The sequence below is a fragment of the Dama dama genome, chromosome 15, assembly GCF_033118175.1.
Source record: "Dama dama isolate Ldn47 chromosome 15, ASM3311817v1, whole genome shotgun sequence".
Classification (NCBI taxonomy): Eukaryota; Metazoa; Chordata; class Mammalia; order Artiodactyla; family Cervidae; genus Dama; species Dama dama.
In genome coordinates this window covers 70,191,300-70,212,441 of record NC_083695.1, presented here as the reverse complement: position 1 = coordinate 70,212,441, position 21,142 = coordinate 70,191,300, and the positions used below count along the sequence as shown (strand labels likewise).

General features: G+C 42.7%; 1 protein-coding gene across 2 annotated transcripts in view; it reads right to left on the bottom strand.

Moving 5' to 3' along the window:
* Nucleotides 1-511: 511 nt before the first annotated feature.
* CNNM2 (cyclin and CBS domain divalent metal cation transport mediator 2) overlaps nucleotides 512-21,142 on the bottom strand; it is a 158,551-nt gene continuing 137,920 nt past the window's right edge. Inside the window, exons 4-8 of one of the 2 annotated variants that reach the window (XM_061162508.1) lie at nucleotides 19,781-19,950; nucleotides 10,232-10,325; nucleotides 5,563-5,628; nucleotides 1,605-1,789; nucleotides 512-973 (exon numbers count right to left, since the gene is read on the bottom strand). In XM_061162508.1, coding sequence (XP_061018491.1) covers nucleotides 764-973; nucleotides 1,605-1,789; nucleotides 5,563-5,628; nucleotides 10,232-10,325; nucleotides 19,781-19,950 — 725 coding nt within the window. In that variant the 3' untranslated portion in view covers nucleotides 512-763. The remainder of the gene's footprint in view (nucleotides 974-1,604; nucleotides 1,790-5,562; nucleotides 5,629-10,231; nucleotides 10,326-19,780; nucleotides 19,951-21,142) is intronic. The other variant, XM_061162509.1, reaches the window with a different exon arrangement.

The following is a 21,142-nucleotide window of genomic DNA, read 5'->3' as shown; positions in this document are numbered from 1 at the left end:
GGGGAATGTTGGGGGGGACCCACCCTGGCCTCTTGCAAAGATAAACCATCAGTTTAAAATTCATTAACATTCATTTTGGTGATAAAAAAAAAAATTCCTTAGAGTGGAAGCAAATTCACATTCCAAGCAAATGTTAAACCTTTCTGAGGGGAAGGGACACCGTGAAACATTAACTTAACACTGAGCTCAGAGAGGCAACTGCGGGTCCCTGGCAGGTCTGTGTCATTCATCCTTCAAGTTCGACAGCGACACCCGCTGGGGCACAGAGGAAGAGTGCCCCTCCCTGGGGCCGCGGGGAGGGAGGGCCCAAGGGAGGCCACTGGAGGGACAAGTCCATCCTCTTAAGGTCACATCATGGGGTCACAGCAGAGTTCAGACAGGACAACTTAAAACTCTGCAAAAGACACTTTTTAAAAACATGATCTCTCGGAAAAAAATAAATCGCGACAATTTTCAACTTCATGCAAATCGAGGGAGGAGGAGAGTGAATAATGATAAAAGGTACAGCTGAAAAAATAAACATGATTCTATTTGGGCGGAAGAAGTTCATCTCCATAATCTCGAAATGCCACGCCCTGGCTGTCGACTTCCTGTCTCCGGTTTCCATGCCTGCCCTCCCTGGCCTCCTCTGCTGCTTCCAGGAAGGGGACAGAGTCTTTGGTGTCAGGATGTTGCAGGATGCAGCATGGCACACAAGCTCACACTAGTGGGATTCACGGTCGGACGGCGGGAGGCCAGCGGCCTGGTGTGGGGGCCGGGCACCCTAGATGGCGCCTTCGCTGTGCAGGCTGTGGTTGGCCTTGGTATGCGTCACACAGTTCTGTTCGTTGAGCAGGTTGGCCGTCTCATCCGGCAACCCGTCGTGCAGCTCCGTAAGAGTCAATTCAATTTTAGTGTTTTCACTGTCTGAAGACTGAGGAGTCTTGTCCATCCGGGATGCCATCAAGGCATTTTGGTATTGCTGTCTTGAGATCTGGGGCCAGGAGATGGTACAGAAAACAAACCAAAATAATATTTTCAGGCTATCTTTTCTCCACATGGCATTGTATTTATTACACCTTACATCCCCTGAAGTGCCCCGAGTAGTTGCCCTAGGTGAAAACCATCCTTCACTTCACTTTTTAGAGTTCATGTTGACTCTATGAACAGGTCCGTTTATTCTGGTATAAGGTATGTCCAAATTTTGTCTCAAAATCCCACCCAGCCAGACTAGAAAATGGAGATAGGCTTCCATCAGCTAAAGCTGGCTCGTCCCCTCAAAGCCATCTTTATTCCAGACAGAAGAAAGCCCTGGCTTGGGGGAGGAGGTAAGCTGAGGGTTCTCCCTAGCAAATCCTCCAAGTTTCTCAGAAGTCCGTGAAGACTGGCTGAAAAGGTTTCCTTTTTTTTTTTTTTACCATCTCCAGCTCTCATTGCCCGAAAAAGCTACATCTGATTTGGCAGCTCACTGGACAGAGTCAGGGAGATCAATGTCTTCCCCGGTGGAGGCAGGGCCCCTGCAAAACCACCAAGGAAGGCTCCATGCAGGGGCTGGGGAGCCACCTGCTCACGAGGGAAGCTGACCTTCCCCTGCCAGGCCCAGCCGGGCCACCCTTCCCTCTCACCTTAACAAACTGGAGATCGGAGAGAGCTCGCACTGAGTAGTCAGGGATGTAGACCTGGAGGAATGCAGAGTTGAGCTGATTGTTGCTGCTCCCCAGCGTCGGCGTTACCGCATCAATTCGGTCGCTGCGGCTGAGAGAGTCCGAGTGATTCAAGCCACACGGGCGAGGAGGTGACTTGTTTTCACCTGGAAAAGGAGAAAAAAAACCCCAGCCGCCTTTTAAGTGAAGTCAGATGTCACTCAAAGTCAGCTGTTTATTTTCCAAGTAAAGTAATAAACAAGTTCAACTTCAGGGTCTCTGACAGCGTGCTCACAGCTTCTCCTGCAACAGATTCCCAGCCCCATCCACACGAACACACCGAGTCTCCAATAAGCAAAGACCCGTGGCTGCACGCTATGTCAGGGGAGGTGGGGCCCCAGACACAGAAGCTACTTGATAGAGGCCTGGGCTGCCAGAAGGCAGCAAAGCATCAGTTTGCCAGGAACAAAAACGCTTGAGAATGTTCCTAAGTCAGTACATGTTTTTAAAGGATCAAAACAGGTCTGTCTGTCCATGCTTCCCAGACAAACCTGTTATCTTTGCCTCCGACCCCAGTAAAATCCCTGAAAGGCAGCCTGAGGACATCTCAGGATTTTAAGCACCCTGGGAGACACCAAACCCCTTTAGAAGGTTTGATTAGGTTAGCTTAGGTGCTGGGGCCGTCTTCAATGAACTCTTTCATTAAAACAAAGTGAAAGGAAATCCAGGTGAGTCTAAATGTTGCTGCTTTTAAAGGCATATTCACCATAGCTTCTAACACATTTCATTAAAGATAAAACCCACCTCCCCTCACCAAGGCTTCATCCATTTTTGCTTTCCTAGTCAAACCTATTGCACAAGTATCAACCGAGTGCCCACACTGAATTGCACAATGTCACAGGATAGAAGGGGCCCTACTATCCCATCTGGTGGCTGGCTCCTCTTTCCAATGTGGTTCTGACTGGCTCTCGGCTGGTCCCACCCTTCAACGACTGCAAAGTCTGTCATCAGAGCCATCAAAATCTGCTTCCTCAACTTCAATGACAGCCTCTCCACTCTACCGAGCTCTATCGAGTAACTTCCACTCCTCTGCTACTTGGAACAGCCCTGAGGAGTCTGAAGATAGTTCTCTGAAGTCTCTTCTTCTCTGGGCCAAATAATTCAACCATTCACCTCGCATTTTATCTTTCCTTAGCCCATCTGGACCACGATCTGAGAGACCGTTGAGCAAAAGTCCCTGTTTAAATATGACAAGCAGAACAAAACATGGCAAGAACTCAAGGAAGCTCATATGACGGGTTCACCGTCTCCTAAAATTTTCATGTCACAACTTTCTCTACAGTTTTCATGTCAGGAGCCAATTTTCCATTGTTGGTCAAAATTAAACTCAACAGCACTTCCTCTTGTTGCTTCCACTTAAGAGAACAAGGCAAATTAATAATTTATCAGATATCTTCTATTTAGCAGGTGACCTAACTTTGGTCAGATGGCCCAACTTTGCTAAGCCTCAGATTCCCGATCTATAAAAAGCAAATAGTAACAGCACCCGGGCTTGTAAGGTCTGATGATGAGTCAACACTAGATAAGGTAAAGCACTTAGCATGGTGTCTGACACCATGAATGAGCCTCATTAACATTATTATAGTCTTTCCCTGAAGCACCACCCCCGACCTCTCCACCACTCTCCTACCCTCAGGATCAAGCTTCTCTGCACTCCCGGTAACTTTGCACAGGCTGACAGATACAACTACCCGTGAAACAAGGGATCCCACTCTATCCCCAGGCTTTAGCCCCAAATCTACAGATACTTCTGAAATGGTGTTTACTTCTTTGAGTTCCAATTTAATGTTATGAAAACAAGACATTTGGGAATCTTCTGGCTGTCCAGTGGTTAGGACTCAGCGCTTTCACTGCTGGGGGCCCAGGTTCAGGGAACTAAGATCCCGCAAGCCGTGCGGCACAGCCAAAAAAATAAATTTAAATAAATAAATAAATGAAAACTTTTTAAGAGCACTTTTCTTATTGATCAGACCCTGTGCATTGCCTGATCACTGTCATGAGGCTTTCTGCTTCTCAATCTCCTGTTACTTTTCTCCTGAGGAGGATTACAGGGTAATTTCTCTGGTCTCCCAAGGTATCGAGACTCCCAGTTAGCTTCCTCTCAGCCCACCGACCTCTGTTTTTTGAGAGATAAACCCTCGCCTTTGCCAGAGAACCACTGCCTGGCATCACAGCCAGTCCAGAGCAACAGACCGTTTTCCAGGACCTTTTCTGCAACTCAATAGAAACCGGCACACTCACCTTTTATCAGCATGTGGTGAAATGTGCAAGTCTTCACACCCAAAGATAACAAAGACTTCAAGTTGCCACCCCCAAGTGCAGGTTTTATTGCCAAATTTATGTGCCAAGGTTTTATGATGATAATTATGAAAAAAAAATCAATTTTAATTGCTCTTACGCCTTCTCAGAATTTTCTGTTTGGTGTTTTTTTTTTTGTTTTTTTGTCTTGGCTTATTTTATTCATCCTACCCAGGAATCCTTTTATTAGCTAGTAAGCTAGAAAGACACAATAAAGAAAGATCCCAGCCTCCTCCCTTAGAGCCACAAGGCCCTGTGTGGAACTGGCTGCAAATCACTGGTGTAGTTCAACCCCCATTCATCAGGTATCTTATTATTGTAATGACAGCAGCCCGAAGGCCTGGACCCTCAAAATGGGTTTTCTTATGACTAGATCAGATAGAACAGGCTGAACTATGAAATCGCTAAGTTCTAAGAAAAAGTGAAACACAAACGACATTTCCAGGAGCGTCATCCAAAAGTCACTTTACTTCAGTAACTAGGACATTTTAAATCAGTAGCAGATGCCAGCAAATAAAAAGGGGAGAAAAAAATACCAACACACATATAAATAAATACATGTTTATGTATACACATGTATGTGTATACATAGGTACATACGTATGTTCTGTCAGCTAGTTGGAGTCAAGCAGCCTGATAAGTAGTATCTTACGGCCAAACACCCTCAACTCTTAACAACAAAGACCTGAAAAATATTATGTTCCTTCTAAGACAAGTAAATATTGCCTCCTTTACCAAGTATTGGCATTTTAGACTTTTGCTGAAACTGGATGAGGAGATACAAATTTCAGTCAGATTTTAAAATATAAGCTGTATTGAACAAAATACAGAAAAACTGGACTACCAAGTAGGAAAGCCCAGCAATTTTAATTAAAGAGAGATTAAACCTTTGCTGTTCTCTTTAGCAGCTGGGCATATTAGGAAGGCATGACCACATTCTCCTGCGGGGCAAGAACCAGTAGCTTGTTAAGAATGTGCACTGTACTAATTTCAAAAGGAAGAAAGCGAGACAGGAGAAGTGGGGCCACCTGCCTGACGGAGGGTGGAAATACGTGCACCTCGTTCACGTGGACATCCGAAAAAAGGACCAAAGAAACAGGAATGCTAGGGCCTCCGAGGATGGAGAACCAAGGAAAGTTCACAGTCCTCCAGCCTTTTGGCTAAATGTGTTCTGCAGAAGAATCCTCAGGTTTGGGGCCTCTGCAGTTCCACCCACCATGACTCTGCTGAGGTCACCAAAAGAACCAAAGGGTAGCAATGAAAATCCAAGGTCAGCGGTGTGGGTGGGACTTAGAGAGAATGCTGGTGACTCACGTTAGAACCACTCTCCTTTCCCCAGTGTCATCGCTGTTCATGTTTCAAGATTCCCTTCCCAGCTCCCAAACCCTCTCTGCCGTCTGTTGAGGGCTAACACTTTCCTGGGTAGCTCACTCTTAGGTCATAGAACCATGGACTTTAAGAGCTCAAAGAAAAACTGAAAATGGCCTTAACCGAACAGAAGGAGCAGACCTGGCCAGCCGGGCTTTGGTGGGGTCAAGGGAGGCAATCAGAAGAATTATGAAAAGGAAACATGCAGAATTACCTGGAGAACCTGCTGCTAACAACTCTGTTCTGCTGACAACAAAGGTACGAGACAGGGACAAAGGAACTGAAAAATGGAGAAAAACAGGGTGAGACCGTTTCAAAAGGCAAGACAGGAGCTCTCTGTAATCAGGGGACAGGAGTGGATACCTGTTCTACCCATATGAGTGTTCGGTCCCAGATATGCAGAAGCCTATATGATATTATATAAACCAAGAGAACACACACTGCTTTCCAGGAAGACGAGTATAGGGAGGCTGAAATTGGGAGAAATTCCACTCTCATGCTTCTTTACTAACCTAGAAACCTCTTAAGCCATTAATACCCAATTGCAGTTTATAGCTCAAAATGTGCTCTTAAGGACTTCAATCACAGCTAGCCACATAGACTGGGAGCTCGACCCGTCATCTGCCCCAGGAGCATGACCCAAGACGCTTTTGCCAAAACACCCGATGTTCATTCGGTGCACAGCCTACAGCATCCCCGTTTCTGCCAAGCAATTAGTTATTCAATTCATTTACACTCTTAATTAGTCTGACTGTAACTTTGACTGGATTGTTTGAAAGTGCCAAGTATTCCAAAGCAATTCAAAGTATCAGAGGAAGGTACTGGGTTGGCCAAAAGTTTGTTCATTCGTTTCCCATAAGCGCTTACCCGAACAAATTTTTGGGCAACCCAATAAATAAAGAACATCATATGCAGATTTCCTGGGAGTGGCAAACCAAAGTCAAACAATACGCCCTACCAGGCAGGGGCCATATTTTCTGGGCAGGTTTTTTTTTTTTTTTTTTAATTGAGATATAATTTGACAAATAACTGGGCAGGACTTGATAACTGATTACCACAGGGTTTTCTAGGCAATCAACAACAACAAATAGAAACATTATCTTGAGATTACAATACTAATGCATCTCTCAATGGATATACAAAACCTTGAATCCTAATTATAAAGTGAAGCAAAATGCTGGGCTTTTGTAGTAAGCAGGATGCTATTAATGAAATTCTCTTCCTTCTGGGTATTTGCATACTAGGTAAGGCTATTGCAGCCCCACATGCTTTCTGTATGGAAGGCCTGCTCTTCCTTTTCTGAATGTGATTCACCCCTATATGAATCCATAGTTCAGTATAAACTGGGCTAATATTTAGGTTTCAAGAACTAGTGACCAATAAAAATGTACAACTTACATTTTTACGTAGAGGACTAGCTTTCTCTTCAAAGCCATCTTACACACTGATTCTGCTAACCTGGGGCTAACATGAGGACGGTTGCCAAGCAAGAGTTGCAACCTCAACACCTACTTGTGTTAATATAAACATTTCTTCTTGTGCCTTAAAGGTTACAAAGCCCTTGTATGAGTATCATCAGATTCTAACAATCACAGGAGATGATCTCATATCCTTTTTTTTTTTTTTTTCATTTATTTTTATTAGTTGGAGGCTAATTACTTTACAATATTGTAGTGGGTTTTGTCATACATTGACATGAATCAGCCATGGATTTACATGTATTCCCCATCCCGATCCCCCCTCCCACCTCCCTCTCTACCCAATCCCTCTGGGTCTTCCCAGTGCACCAGGCCCAAGCACTTGTCTCATGCACCCAACCTGGGCTGGTGATCTGTTTCACCATAGATAATATACATGTTTCGATGCTGTTCTCTCGAAACATCCCACCCTCGCCTTCTCCCACAGAGTCCAAAAGTCTGTTCTGTACATCTGTGTCTCTTTTTCTGTTTTGCATATAGGGTTATCATTACCATCTTTCTAAATTCCATATATATGTGTTAGTATGCTGTAATGTTCTTTATCTTTCTGGCTTATTTTACTCTGTATAATGGGCTCCAGTTTCATCCATCTCATTAGAACTGATTCAAATGAATTCTTTTTAATGGCTGAGTAATATTCCATGGTATATATGTACCACAGCTTCCTTATCCATTCGTCTGCTGATGGGCATCTCAGAGGTTGCTTCCATGTCCTGGCTTTTATAAACAGTGCTGCGCTAAACATTGGGGTGCACGTGTCTCTTTCAGATCTGGTTTCCTCGGTGTGTATGCCCAGGAGTGGGATTGTTGGGTCGTATGGCAGTTCTATTTCCAGTTTTTTAAGGAATCTCCACACTGTTCTCCATAGCGGCTGTACTAGCTCATATCCTTTTAATAGTGAGGAAGCCAAGGGCCTTTCTCAGTTGGGAGACCCATAAATGATGGAACTCAGGCTGTCACCCAGGTCTTCTTGACCTAGATAAGAATGTCCCTTTGGAAGCAACCTAGATGCCCATCAGCAGACAAATGGATAAGAAAGCTGTGGTACATACACACAATGGAATATTACTCAGCCATTAAAAAGAATACATTTGAATCAGTTTTAATGAGATGGATGAAACTAGAGCCTATTATACAGAGTGAAGTAAGTCAGAAAGAAAAACACCAATACAGTATACTAACGCTTATATATGGAATTTAGAAAGATGGTAACGATAACCCTCTATGCGAGACAGCAAGTGAGACACAGATGTATAAAACAGTCTTTTGGACTCTGCGGGAGAGGGCGAGGGTGGGATGATTTGGGAGAATGGCATTGAAACATGTAAATTATCATATGTGAAACGCATCGCCAGTCCAGGTTCGATGCATGATACAGGATGCTCGGGGCTGGTGCACTGGGATGACCCAGAGGGATGGGATGAGGAGGGAGTTGGGAGGGGGGTTCAGGATGGGGAACACATGTACACCCATGGCGGATTCAAGTCAATGTACGGCAAAACCAATACAATGTTGTAAAGTAAAATAAATAAATAATTTTTAAAAAATAAATAAAAGATAATAATGTTAAACTAAGTTTATGAACAATAAATACATGATATATCTATGATTTTAGTTAAATACATGCAGTTTATGATTTTTAAATAAATAAATAAATAAAAAGAAAAAGAAGGTCCCTGCCCTCTCACTAGCAGGGAAAACAGATCACCTTCAGGTTCACAGCAGACACCTACTAATTACGTGGGATTCGACAGGCTTGTGCTCACACTGGGTGTCAGTCGGCACTTGACATTGGAGATGCTGGCCCATGGAACTCAATAACCTGCACCAGGGCAGTGAGAAGATGGGGGCAGGGGAGGCTTAGAACCTCAGAATTCTTGCCCTTTCTCTTGCTTTCTAACCGTAACATCTCTGGGTGCCTGAGACACTGCGTGGCGCAGTAAATGAGGACCAAGGTCACAACACAGACTTGTCTGGAGATGTCCCCTCCCCTTTCGAGACTGGTTTTCAGAAGTGACAGCACTCTTCATGGGTGACTTTTAAGCTTGAGGTTTTAAGGAAGGTATTTCCTAGCACACAGCATGTCATTAGGCAGCCTGACCACAAGGTGGCACTCCAGGCCCTGTTTACCTGCCTGCCCCGCTGTGCTGACTCCTGTTCAACTCTCTTTGATCCCATGGACTGGAGCCTGACAGACTCCTCTGTCCATGGGGATTCTCCAGGCAAGAATACTGGAGTGGGGAGCCTCTCCCTTCTCCAGGGGATCTTCCCGACCCAGGAATCGAACTGGGGTCTCCTGCACTGCAGGTGGATTCTGTACTAGCTGAGCTACCAGGAAAGCCCACCTGCCTGCCCAGTTAAAGCAAAGGAAGCTACAGAGAGACCGTTCAAATCCCATTCCAGAGGCGAGCCAAGTCTCTGCAGCCACATTCCCGCTAGCACAGACCCCGCTTTCTGGCATCGTGTGTCAGAGCACTGGATAGATACCCTGAGGGTACACCCACCCTTACTTGGCCGACTTAACTGGCCAGCTCTCTATTTAAGAAGAACTGGCTACGGGCAATAGATATATATCGACAACCTCAATTATCCTCAGAAAAATGAAAATTTTAAAAGTCCAGAATAGTTAACACCTAAAAGATTCAAGAGTATCCAGTGGCGGACATGTGGACGTGAAGCAACTGGAACCCTCATTAGCAGGGGCAGGCATATGGGAACTCCTCAGCCACTCCGGGAAACTGTGGGGCAACAGCTATTAACACGGGCCCCAACATTCCACTCTTACATATAGACCTGACAGAAGTGTCTTCACCAAGGGACGTGTGCAGTGCTGCTGCCACACAATTCACAATTACCTCCAACATGAAGCTACCCCTGTGTCCACCAGCACCGAAAAGGACAAACGCACTGGTGTATATTCACACTGTGGAACACTATACAGAAACGAGAAGAAAGTGTGTGAGCTCGCACAGAAGTACAGATGAAGGTGACCAGGACAACACTGGGTGGGAGAAGTCAGTGTAATAATTCCACTGACCTGAAGTTCAAAAAGAGGCAAAACTCGTCAAGGCTCAGAAGTCAAGACAGTGGTCACTTTGTGGAGACAGTGACTAAAGGGGAGGGCAGGGTGGGGTGCGGGGTGCAGTTTCCTCTGAGGGTTGGTGATGCCCTTTCTGTCTCCTGATCTGGGAGTTGGTCTACACAGGAGAGCTGAGTTTGTGAAAATGCTCAGAGGTATATATGTACGAGGTGAGCAGTGTTTTTTTGTATGCCACTTCAATAAAAAGTTCATAAAGTAAAGAAACAAGTGTTGTGTTTAGCCAGTAGGTACAGAGATAAAAGGGACAGGACAGGGCATTATTTACTGACACCTAGCCCTGCCCTGAGGCTGACAAGGACACTCACCTGGCGAGGCTGTAAGGGCCATCACACCATAGTATGAAAAAGCACTGGCTTCAAACTTCATACCTTCTTTTCCAGCTTCTACTTCCACTTTCCCCTGTGAAAAGGAAAAAGGGGGCATTTTCAGCCTACTCGCATGAACCTTTGTAAATCCTATGCAAGACTTAGTCCTTCCTCAGATTTTGGTCTAAACTGGACTTAGCTGGAGATGCACTGGGGATGGCAGTGTGATGTTTAATTTCCATGAGTTCACTTAGTAGTCCCCAGCACCCCAGTTCATGGATTCAAGAGCCCTCCCAGGGATAGAAGGATGGGGCTCTTGCCCCATCCATGGGACAAACACTGAGAAAGTGCTCTGTGACTGTCACCCAGGCAATCCCATGGGAGCCCGAGTCGGAGCAGAGTCAGGGTCAAGGGCCAACATGGTTTGTGACCATGAAACAGGGAGGACTAAACCAGCTCCTGAGGGCAGAACTCACTCTTCTCTCCCTATCATAGTCGTGACCAATTGAGCAAACACCACACAGGCCAATCCCTGGTCATCCAGACACCCAAGAGGCACCGTGACACTGTGGTACTTCTCTTGTCTTGGAAAAGTACCTTAAGAAATGTCCTTCCGTTAGGACAAGACCTCTTCTAAGGTTCTCCCTTCTCTTTCCTTCCTCTAACTTGACCACAACTTCTTCACTCTCACCATTTCTTCTGGGACAGGCTGTGCTTTATTCATTCCCCCAGCCTTAGGGTTCACCATAATTTTTCATGGTAGGTGATATCAACATGCATTTTTCTGGGCTACTGGAAAATCCTCATAAGCAAGTTGTATTCTAGATTTCTAAGCCAAGGGTCAGGAAAGTTCTTGCTCATCTTACCTGTAATTCTTGCCTCTCTGATAAGAGTGTACCTTTATGGTGCATTCTTTACCACGGGTAAACAAAACTTAAGCTACCATTTATTGAAGAGGAACTGTGCCAACAATTCACACTGCTTTATTAATTCACTTAATGCTCACAATTCTATGAAGCAGACACAATTATCACCCTCATATAAATCAGGAGAATGGGACTCAGAAAGATGACGTGACCCAAGAACAAGCTCTTAATCAGTATGCTACACTGTCACCCACGAATGCAAACTCTTATCACTGTGATCACTCCCTTTTATTCTACACTAAATTCCCATTTATGGAAGTCTTTTCTCGAATCCCTTCCTCAGAAAACCATCTGTTGTCTCTCTTTTAGGTTTTCCTTCACTCGATGGAAAATACTAGTTTTATCAATCTCTAACCAATTCTCTTGCTATAATACAAAATCAACCTGCAAACCAAAAGGTGCTAAAACCCTGACCACACAGGGTCCTATAGGCGAGGCTGTGCAGCCTTGTGAGAAGACAGCCTTTGTGCTCCAAGAACACACAGTTCAGGGAGAGCACCGGAAATGCCATGATACAAGGCAGTGAGCAAAAACTCCACATGAGGAAAAAGACAAGAAGAATATAAGGAGTTCAATGAGAGAGAAAAAAAATCACTTCCTGTTCTTGTATAAAGACAAATTTTACACAGGAAGGAAAATCTAAGGAGGAGGATTTGAGCCAAGAGAGGGGAATGGTGACAAGGTCAGAGGTTGGCAACAGCAGGCTCAGTGGGTTCACCAGGGAGGAAGGGGAGACGGGTTTGAAAAGAGAGTTTGGTGAGCAGGTCGGACTGTGGAGCTCCTTGAAGGATGGGCTAGCACAGTCAGGTTCTTGAGCAGGTTTCAGGAAGATCAAGTCTAGATGTACACAAAGGCAGTAACCACAGGACTGGAAAAAGATCATCATGAGAGGAGCCATGGATAAAGAATCAACATAATGTAGTGAAACCGTAAGGGAGAAAAGCATAAGGAGAGAAAGCGGGGTGTCGAAAATCGCAAGCAAAGTTTGCTCTGAGTGACTTGAAGAACGGGGACTCCATGCGTGGAGGTGGAAACGCTAGGAAAGGCAGTGATGGGAGCTGGGAAGAGAGGACGAATGCCCTTCAAGAAAACAAGACCTCTCGAAGAGCCCATCAAAAAGGCTGAAATGGAAGAACAAAGGTCAGGGAAAAGGTCAGAACTGGAGATGGTGATGTGAGAGAGAAAAGTGGGTGGAAAGAGAAAAGGAGCAACTGCAGACGGTGACTGAGAGCAGGAGGAAAAAGAGAAACCACAGACACAGGTAGGACCAGACGGCCGCATCACCGCAGAGAGCAGGAGGGGAGAACCTCAGTGAAGGACTGTCACAGTCACCAGGACGGCACTGCGGCCTGAGGGGGTCTTTTCTGGAAGCAACCAGACAATGGATGGAAAGGCAGGACAAAGCACGGGAGGCAGAGCCACAGCGGGGAGACGGCAGCAGGCTGAGGAGGGCGCCGTGGGGCTCACGAGGGCTGTTCTGTCGGCGTTGTTTAGTTGCTAAGTTGTCTGACTCTGTAACACGATGGACCATAGCCCGCTAGGCTCCTCTGTCCATGGGATTTCCCGGGCAAGAATACTAGAGTGGGTTGTTGCCTTTTCCAGGCAGAAAGGGAGGACAGTTAGTGGAGGGAAAAGAGGTGGGAACTCAGGGAGCAAAAGCCAAGATGCTGGTGGGAAAGAATGGGAGGCAGGGTCCCTAAGAGAGGTAGGGAAGGACAATGTTCAGAGATGGTAAGCAACAGATGGTAAGTGTCCATTGGTGGATACCTTTAGTTATTTATCCATTTCGTCATGGACTAATCCTTGATTTTCTATCAGGGAGCTAGGATGCACATAAATACTATTTGAAAATGTCTGCCTTGGTGATTGTAAACTCAAAAGGGGCTGCAAGACCATCTCGTAACCTGCATTTCTACGCAGAAAATCAGGAGGCAGGATCAAATGCCGTAAAGACTCATAATGATGTCCATCTTTATGAACCGCCTGTTGATCTGGATCTTTTAATCTTTTTTTTTTTTTTTAAAGAACAAGTGACAGGGCCTTCTGTGTTCTGTGTCCCTGCAAATGGGTATCAGCTCTGGAACCTCTGGGCATTCTGGCCTCTAGAGAGAGTCCCCAAAAGCTGTCAGTTAGACCAGGATAGCTGCTCAAAGATTCTCAGTCCCCTCGGCTGATCTTTCCCTTCTCCCCAAGATAGGCTGACAGGCAGAGGAGGATCAGCTATCTTCTTTGTGGAGTCTGCCGAGTCTAGATCCATCAGATTAAAGGCAGGTATACTAGCTCAGTGGTTCCCAGCTTGGATCCCCAAAACTAGGAAAATCCATCTTCCTCCTCAGGAACAAAGAGAGGGTTGCCACATTTTTACTTCATAAGAGATTTTTTTTTTTAAACACACAGCTATCTGTGTAAGACCATGATTTCACAGAAGCCCAGATATTTTAATCCCCAATATAGAAAATACATAATTTCAGAATGTGTGCTTAGTTGCTCAGTCGTGTCCAACTCTGTGACCCCACGGACGGTAGCCCACTAGGCTCCTCTGTTCATGGGGATTCGCCAGGCAAGAATACTGGAGTGGGTTGCCATGTCCTCCTCCAAGGGATCTTCCCAACCCAGGGATCGAACCCAGGTCTCCCGAATTGCAGGCAGATACTTTTACCAACTGAGCCACCAGGGAAACAAACTGAATATACACAGCTTCATGAAGAACTCATTGCCACTGTCCTGTTTTCCCCTCATTTTGCCTCAAACTGGAGAAAACTTTGTCAAGTATCAGCATTTAGGAACTGCTGCCCTAGGCTAACCTTGCTTCATTTATAAAACTGCAGCAGAGAAGACAAACCCTATGGTTCTTTCAGTTCTAACATTCTGTGATTCCACAACCCCCCAAAACCACCCAGCCCTCCTTCTCTAGAGTGAGGCTTTCCTGACTGGCAAGTTTTAAAAACATCCAGTGAACACATTTTTATTCATCTGTGTGTGTCGATGACTCAGAAAAGTGAACATTTTCAAGTAAACCAACCAGTACACAAAACAGGGCTGCCCTTTGAGGAAATAAATATCTTGCTGGGCTCAAAACTCAATCAGGGAACTTCTCAGGTAATGACTTTCTTTATAGGGAAGGGGCTACGTATCAATTTTACTTTTGAAACATTCATGGCTTTGCTCTAGACTGTTACCAAAAAAAAGAAAAAAAAATCGGGACAGGGCAGGACAGACTCCCAAAGGAAGAAGGGGCATCACATGGGTAAACTGACAAACAGGAAGAAGGCTTCACTGTCCCAAGCAAAGCTGGTTCCTCGAGTAAAGCGGCTCCCATAGGATCCCACCTTTCCTTGGAAAAAGGTGTAACTCCTTTCAAAGTTTCCAAGCATCCACAAAGTGCTCAGCAGTCATGTGGACCTGACCTCAAGGGAGAAGCCTCAGCTGTCCTCGCTGGCACGAACGAGGTCAAGCGATCGGTAGAGGCCATGGGCTTGTGGCTGAAGACCCTCAGATCCCATATGCCGAGCAGTTACTTGGTCTCCTGCTCACTCTGGAATTGAGTTCTCTTTTTATTTTCTGTTTTTCAAATCATCATCACAAAGTAGGCTTTGCCACCTACAGGGAGATACCATTAAATGCCAGGAGCACAAATGCCAGGCTGTGTTCACCAGCCCTACCCAATAGGAAGAGGAACACCACCCATCCATTGTAAAGCCATATTTTTCAATCTGGAGTCCACAGATGTAGTCCTGGGACTCAGCAAGTTCATGAATGCTTAAATTGAAAAAAACTTTTTTTGATGGTCAAAAATTAATGTACACATATTTCAGGCTATCTGGTTGACCATCATCTAACCAAATGCTACCACCAGATGTCAGTGCCAGCACTTGCCTTTACTGCTCAACTTCTCTGTTAGGAAGCTGTTCTTACTACATGAATCACTGCGGCTAAGCCTTCTTCTCATCCAAATGGGAGCTTGTTAAGACTCCACCCTAGATGTAATGAATCCCCCAAGAGATTCCCAAGCACACTGAAGTGTGAGAAACACTGAGCCAAAGAGAAAGCAGCAGAGGAGGACTAAACATAGAACTAATCCGGTCACACCCAGCAGAGGCCAACTAACAGCACAACATACTGTACAAACATACTAAGTAGCTCAAGCTGAGCACAGGGCGGGAGGGTGCCGTCCTCGCCAGGCAGAGGGGAGCTGAGTGCGCTGGATGCAAGAGCAACAGTCTGGGACCACTGGCACTTTCCTGTCAGCCAAACAACACCACTTACACATTTAAAGTGCTAATTACAAACTTGTTCTCTTTATTGTTCTATACAAGAGTTCTCAGCTCAAAGGGTTCAAAAGGAGCTTATATTGGTTTTATATTGGGTTGGCCAAAGAGTTTGTTGAGGTTTTCCTATAAGGTGTTATAGAAAAACTCAAATGAACTCTTTAGCCAACCCAGTATTTATACATACTTTTTTTTTTTAAAGTAGGGTTGATGCTAGGTAGCTAATTTTTTTCTTGAACGTGACTGTGTTATCAGTACATGAGTCAAGAGTGAGGAAACATTATCCACTGAGACACATAAGATCCTGCAACTCAAAACTCCATGAGAAGGTTTGATATTGAAGGCTTAAAATTCCTTTCCCAAATAACAGGCGAAATGATATTAAGTATTGTCTTTTTTGTTCACTGTTCATCATGGATTTTTACAGAGATTTTTTTGGGGGGAGGAGAGGGGTTTGTTTTCTAAAATCAAGAATGGATGTTTACCTCTGTCAGTTGCCTTTTTGATAACTATCGATAATATAAGGATTTTTTCTTTTACTACTTTCTTAACTAACATGGCATATTTTAGTTTTGTTGTCCTTCTATTAAACTGGCCCTGAATTTCTAAAATAATCCTAATTTGGGCACAGTGAATAACTCTTTGGGTCTACTGTTGGTTTCTAACTGCTATCTTTTTATTTAGGAATTCTCCATCAATGTGGATAAGTGAGACTGGCCCAAGTAGTATCAGACTTAATTAGATAAGGCCATGTCCTAAAGAATGCATCTGACTGTCAAATCATTTTTTTCTATTTGTGTAATATAGAAATTGAGTTCTTTAAAGTCTCAACTTTTCCCCCAAGCGATTCTTTTGATTCTAGCTGCTTTCTGGGGGGGCAAGGGAGAACTTCTAGTTTTGCTTTTTCTCGTATCACATTAATTATGGCATGAGAATACTGAGTTTGTTCATCTTTTAGAAGAACCAATCTTGATTTTGTTTATGATATATAAAGTTTTTTCATTTTAAAAGTTATTTTAATGATAATCTATTATTTAATTTGTTCTTTTGAGTTTGTTGCTTTGCTCTTTTTCTATTACAGAAAATCATAGGTATCTTTTTTCTTATGCAAATACTTAGAGAAGTAAAATTTTAAATTTTGACTTATTATGTATACAGTATTTATATTATTTAATAATCTTATGATATTTTATGTATTTTATGATAATCTATATATTTTCTCCCTAATTCAGTTGCTACTTAGGGTTTTTTGTTTGCCATTAATTCACAATTTTTAACATATTTAAATAGGTAGTACATACACAAGGAAATTCAAAAAGAGAAGTAAGTTTCCCTTCCACCCTATTCCTAGTCTTCCAAACCTCCTCCTCAGAGGCAATGATTATTATGTGTGTGTAAAGAAAGAATGTAGGTTTCTTTAACACAAATGAAAACATATTATGCTGTCTGTTCTATGCCTTATACACCCATCTTTGTAAGAGAATTGACCACAATTTAAAAATAGCTCTGTACTTTTCAATTATGCATTTTTATTTAATTTTATTTCATTATGATCCGTGCAGATTGTTTTTATGAAATTTCTTTCTGAATTTACTAGAATTTACATGTGACAGCAAATGACCAATTTTTATGAAGTCACATAAAATGTTTTTAAAGTGTATTTCCCTGGCTTTATATTTAATCTTCTTCAACTTCGTTAATTTTGTTTTATTATGTACACAATTTAAAAGTAATATTTTTTCCTCCTTTTTTATGATGGTAGAAAAAATTTTTTCCATCAAAATTATGTTCCTATCCATTTCCATTATTTTATTAAGTTATTTAAGGTATGTAGAGTCAATAAAGTTTTCTTTCACTATTTACTGTGTTTTTATCAAAATATATTTTAGTTAAAAAACTTTTCTCAGATAAAACTAGAAAGTGCCTTTTTATTCATCTGTAGTGGGAGGTATGTGCCCCATAACCTAAAGGGTATTCCTTTAATTAAGCTTACTTAAGTGGTTTGCCCTTTGAATAAATTAAACTATTTCATCTAGGGTTTAAACTCAAAATGATGTTTCTATTTATAATTATATTCCAGACATCAATCATTTGATAATAGTTTTCAAGTGTCTTCAGAAGAGGGCAGGAAGGGAAGGCAGCTACTGCTGCTTTCTACTAGTTTAATGCTCTTAAAATACAGTGGAACATATTCAATAACCTGGCATGAATTTCCAATGATGGATTAGTGATATTTTAGCTTGGACTATACTCTGTATGGGGCTTCCCATGTGGCTCAGTGGTAAAGAATCCGCCTGCCAAGGCAGGAGACACAGGTTTGATACCTGGGTCCAAAAGAATCCCTGGAGGAGGAAATGGCAGCCCACTCCAGGATTCTTGCCTGGGAAATCCCATGGACAGAGGAGCCTGGAGGGCTACAGTCCATGGGGTCACAAACAGTCAGACATGACTGAGCGACTGGGCACATGTTAGACTGACAGGGTATTATATTTCATTTTGTCATACTCTGGGTACCTCAAGTAACTGGCTGGCTCACAAGAACATGACTTTCACCAAACTCTCTAATTTGAACACCTCCATAAATCCTGTAAATCTTTATAAAACCCTCATGACATCATCAGTTCCAAGAACTTGTCACATTTGCAAAATTATTTAACATGACACAGGTATTCAAATATAGTTACATAGACATAAAAGCCTTCTGAAAAATATCTTTAAAGATTTACTTATAAAGGGACAAAGGTTATGAAGTCCCTCTTCCATAAAATCTACTTTTAGATCCATCAGCCAGGAAATGGCTTTATTACATACCAATAGAGCATTAATGAATCAGAATTCATAAATGCTAACTATATGAAAATCGACAATTGAAAGCCATAGAGTTTCTACTATTACTGAAATTCACAATGTCAATCCTCAGAGTTCTCTGAAATAAACTGTCTTTAATGTCATTTAGCTTCTCTAGGTTTAAGGAATATTCATATCAACCTTTTATGAGAAACATGAATGCTTTACTCCTTCACTGTAATAAATAAAATTAATTCCCAATAGCCCCCTCAGAGTTTCAAGCTTGTCTATCCCCTGAGAAACAAAAATCACAGCTCAGGATTGAATGAGACTAAGTTTAGTAGAAGCATCAGGGTACTGACGTAGAAATCCTGCAAACAGAAATTTCCAAGAAGCACCCTATGAAAGCAGCATATACCCAGTTAATCCAGCCTTTTCTACAGCTCCTCACTTCTGCATCCAGAATTCACTATACAGGCCAAACATGGGGCATGAACACAACACTTCCCAGAGTTTCTAACATCTAGACATTTGATAAAAGTTACTTTCAAATAAAAGCACTTTAGTTCATTTACTTGCTTAGATGCAAACTGTAGATGGGCCTACCAAGTGCTAATTATACTCTTAGAAAGATCCTTTCAATTCTTACTAGGAAGTAACCAAGAAACAGGAGAATGCTAAAAGGGCTAGTATTCTCGTGCTGAAATACACTCAGAATTCCCATAAAAGTAATTGTTCACTAAAGAGGTATAAGAAATCAATAAAACTAGCACACTGTTCTTTGTACTATGCATCTTGATCTCCATGCCAAGAACTGTGCTCTACCAAGTGAAACTGTGAGATAACAAGGGCCTCCTGTCAACTGAAGCACAGAAGCCCCTCTAAGAGGGCTCAGAATGGAGGGACCTTCTCACCTTATATCATGGATTATGTTACAGTAGAGAAGGAGGTAAGTAACCATTGCCATGAGAGGCTGTGATTACCCATCAGTTGCTCATTAAAACAGAATCTGGTTAGTAACCAGAAATAAAAACAATACATTCGGTGTTTCCATAACACCTTATGGAAAAACCCAAATGAACTTTTGGGCCAACCCAATAAATGGATTATTTTGACAACATTAAGAGAAGAGATAATAAGGAATCTCTAAGAAGCTGTGTAAGGTCAAGTCTTAACGAGGGGTGGAAGAAAGAAAAGACAATGAAAAGAAGACCCAAGGAACTCACAACACTGACATTTCAAATGTCCAGCCAGGATTTAGACATACATAGTTAATTCCCCAAACTCTTCCAAAAAAAAACAAGCAAACACCTGAATTCACCCTTCTTCAAAGGAATGCCTCAATGCCTCAGCAATCACCAAGTACCTATCAGTATTGGAAATTAAAGTAACTAACAACACTGCTTTTGTAGATATGAAAACAGGGAGATGAAATTCTCCCACATGTAAGGCCACCCCAGAAGTTAAGTGTGCAATCCTTGACACCCATTCACCTACACCAAGTTTCCTCAGAGCTGGAAGGGTGGGTACTCAATGAGATCAAACAACTATTGATTAATACTTCTGACCTGCAAAATGAGAACGAAGTAGTCTACAGGTTTGTTTCGCTGGTAGAGGTAGTATTCTGGAGCTTTCTTGTTCTTCTCATCATACTTCAGTTCCTGGATGACATTGGGGTGCTTTAGCAGCCTTAGAAGGATCTTCTCTGACATCTGGGATGGGCTAAATGCTTCTACTTCTATAGATATAAACACAACTTGATATTACACTTCAAATGGATGGAAAAAATGATGCTAGTGATTAAAGTGTTTAAAGAATACTTGGAATCGAAGCAATACAGCATGGATTAATGAGACTTCCGTTTCGTGATCCACTGGGGGCAGATAACCTGGGAGAAATTAGAAAATGCTGAATTCCCATGTTTGTTGCTTTAGAATTTTTCTTTTTCAACCTGTCACTGGTTTCAGGTATTATAAAAAAAAAAAAAATACCCTCAATTTCTGACTGACACAAAGGAAAATCAACCAGAAGCAGGCTCCATGACTGCCAGGACACCCTGCAACAGGCCACAAAAGACTGACTGTCCAACAATAGCCAAAGGAAGAAGCAGAGGTCAGGAAGCGTCTAGGCGTGGGTTAGTACCAGGTGCTCAGACGCAGTGCTCACATCTCACTCTCCCATCGACTACCCTGAGAAAGTCTGGAAACAGAGGAAGGTAGAGATTCAGAATAAAAGCAAGGCACGTGCACACATCAACATGCACTCCAGCTTGCTATTAAAAAAAGTAATGTTGATCTGAATTGATAAAGATAGTGATTTCATTTAAAATAATAAAACCCCAAGTTACTGACTTAAGGGTGCTATACTGAAAGTGGACATTATGGTATCTCTGAGGCAGAGTAGAATAACATCTAAATTGTGGTTCTTAAATGATGAAGAACAATATTATCAGAAATAAAGATATTGTTCACATGTCTTAAAATGTTTTTAATTATGTTATATGTGAGACCTGTAGATTCTGCATTAGTTCAGTGACTTTTTTTGTAATAACAAAATAAGATAGTACATCGCAGAAGTTTTGGAAAATATAGAAAAAGAGAAAGAAGAAAATAAACCTATAAACCAACCACTCATAACCATTCTGAGCAATTGGTGAGCATTTCTTTCCCATACCACACCTAGGCATGAGTGCCATGTACATATGTGTGTATACACTAAAAAATACAAGGATGATCTTGTGTACACATGGTTTTATACTGTTTCTTCTTACTTTACACTAAGTATTTTCACATGTGATAAATATATGATGAGGCTTTCGAGGTATCTGAAAAAATGATCTTAAAGAGTGTGTAACATTCCATCACGTGGTTGCTGTTAGCCTTCTTTTCAAAATATCTCAAGTACACTGCATTCAGTTGAAAGGCACTGGC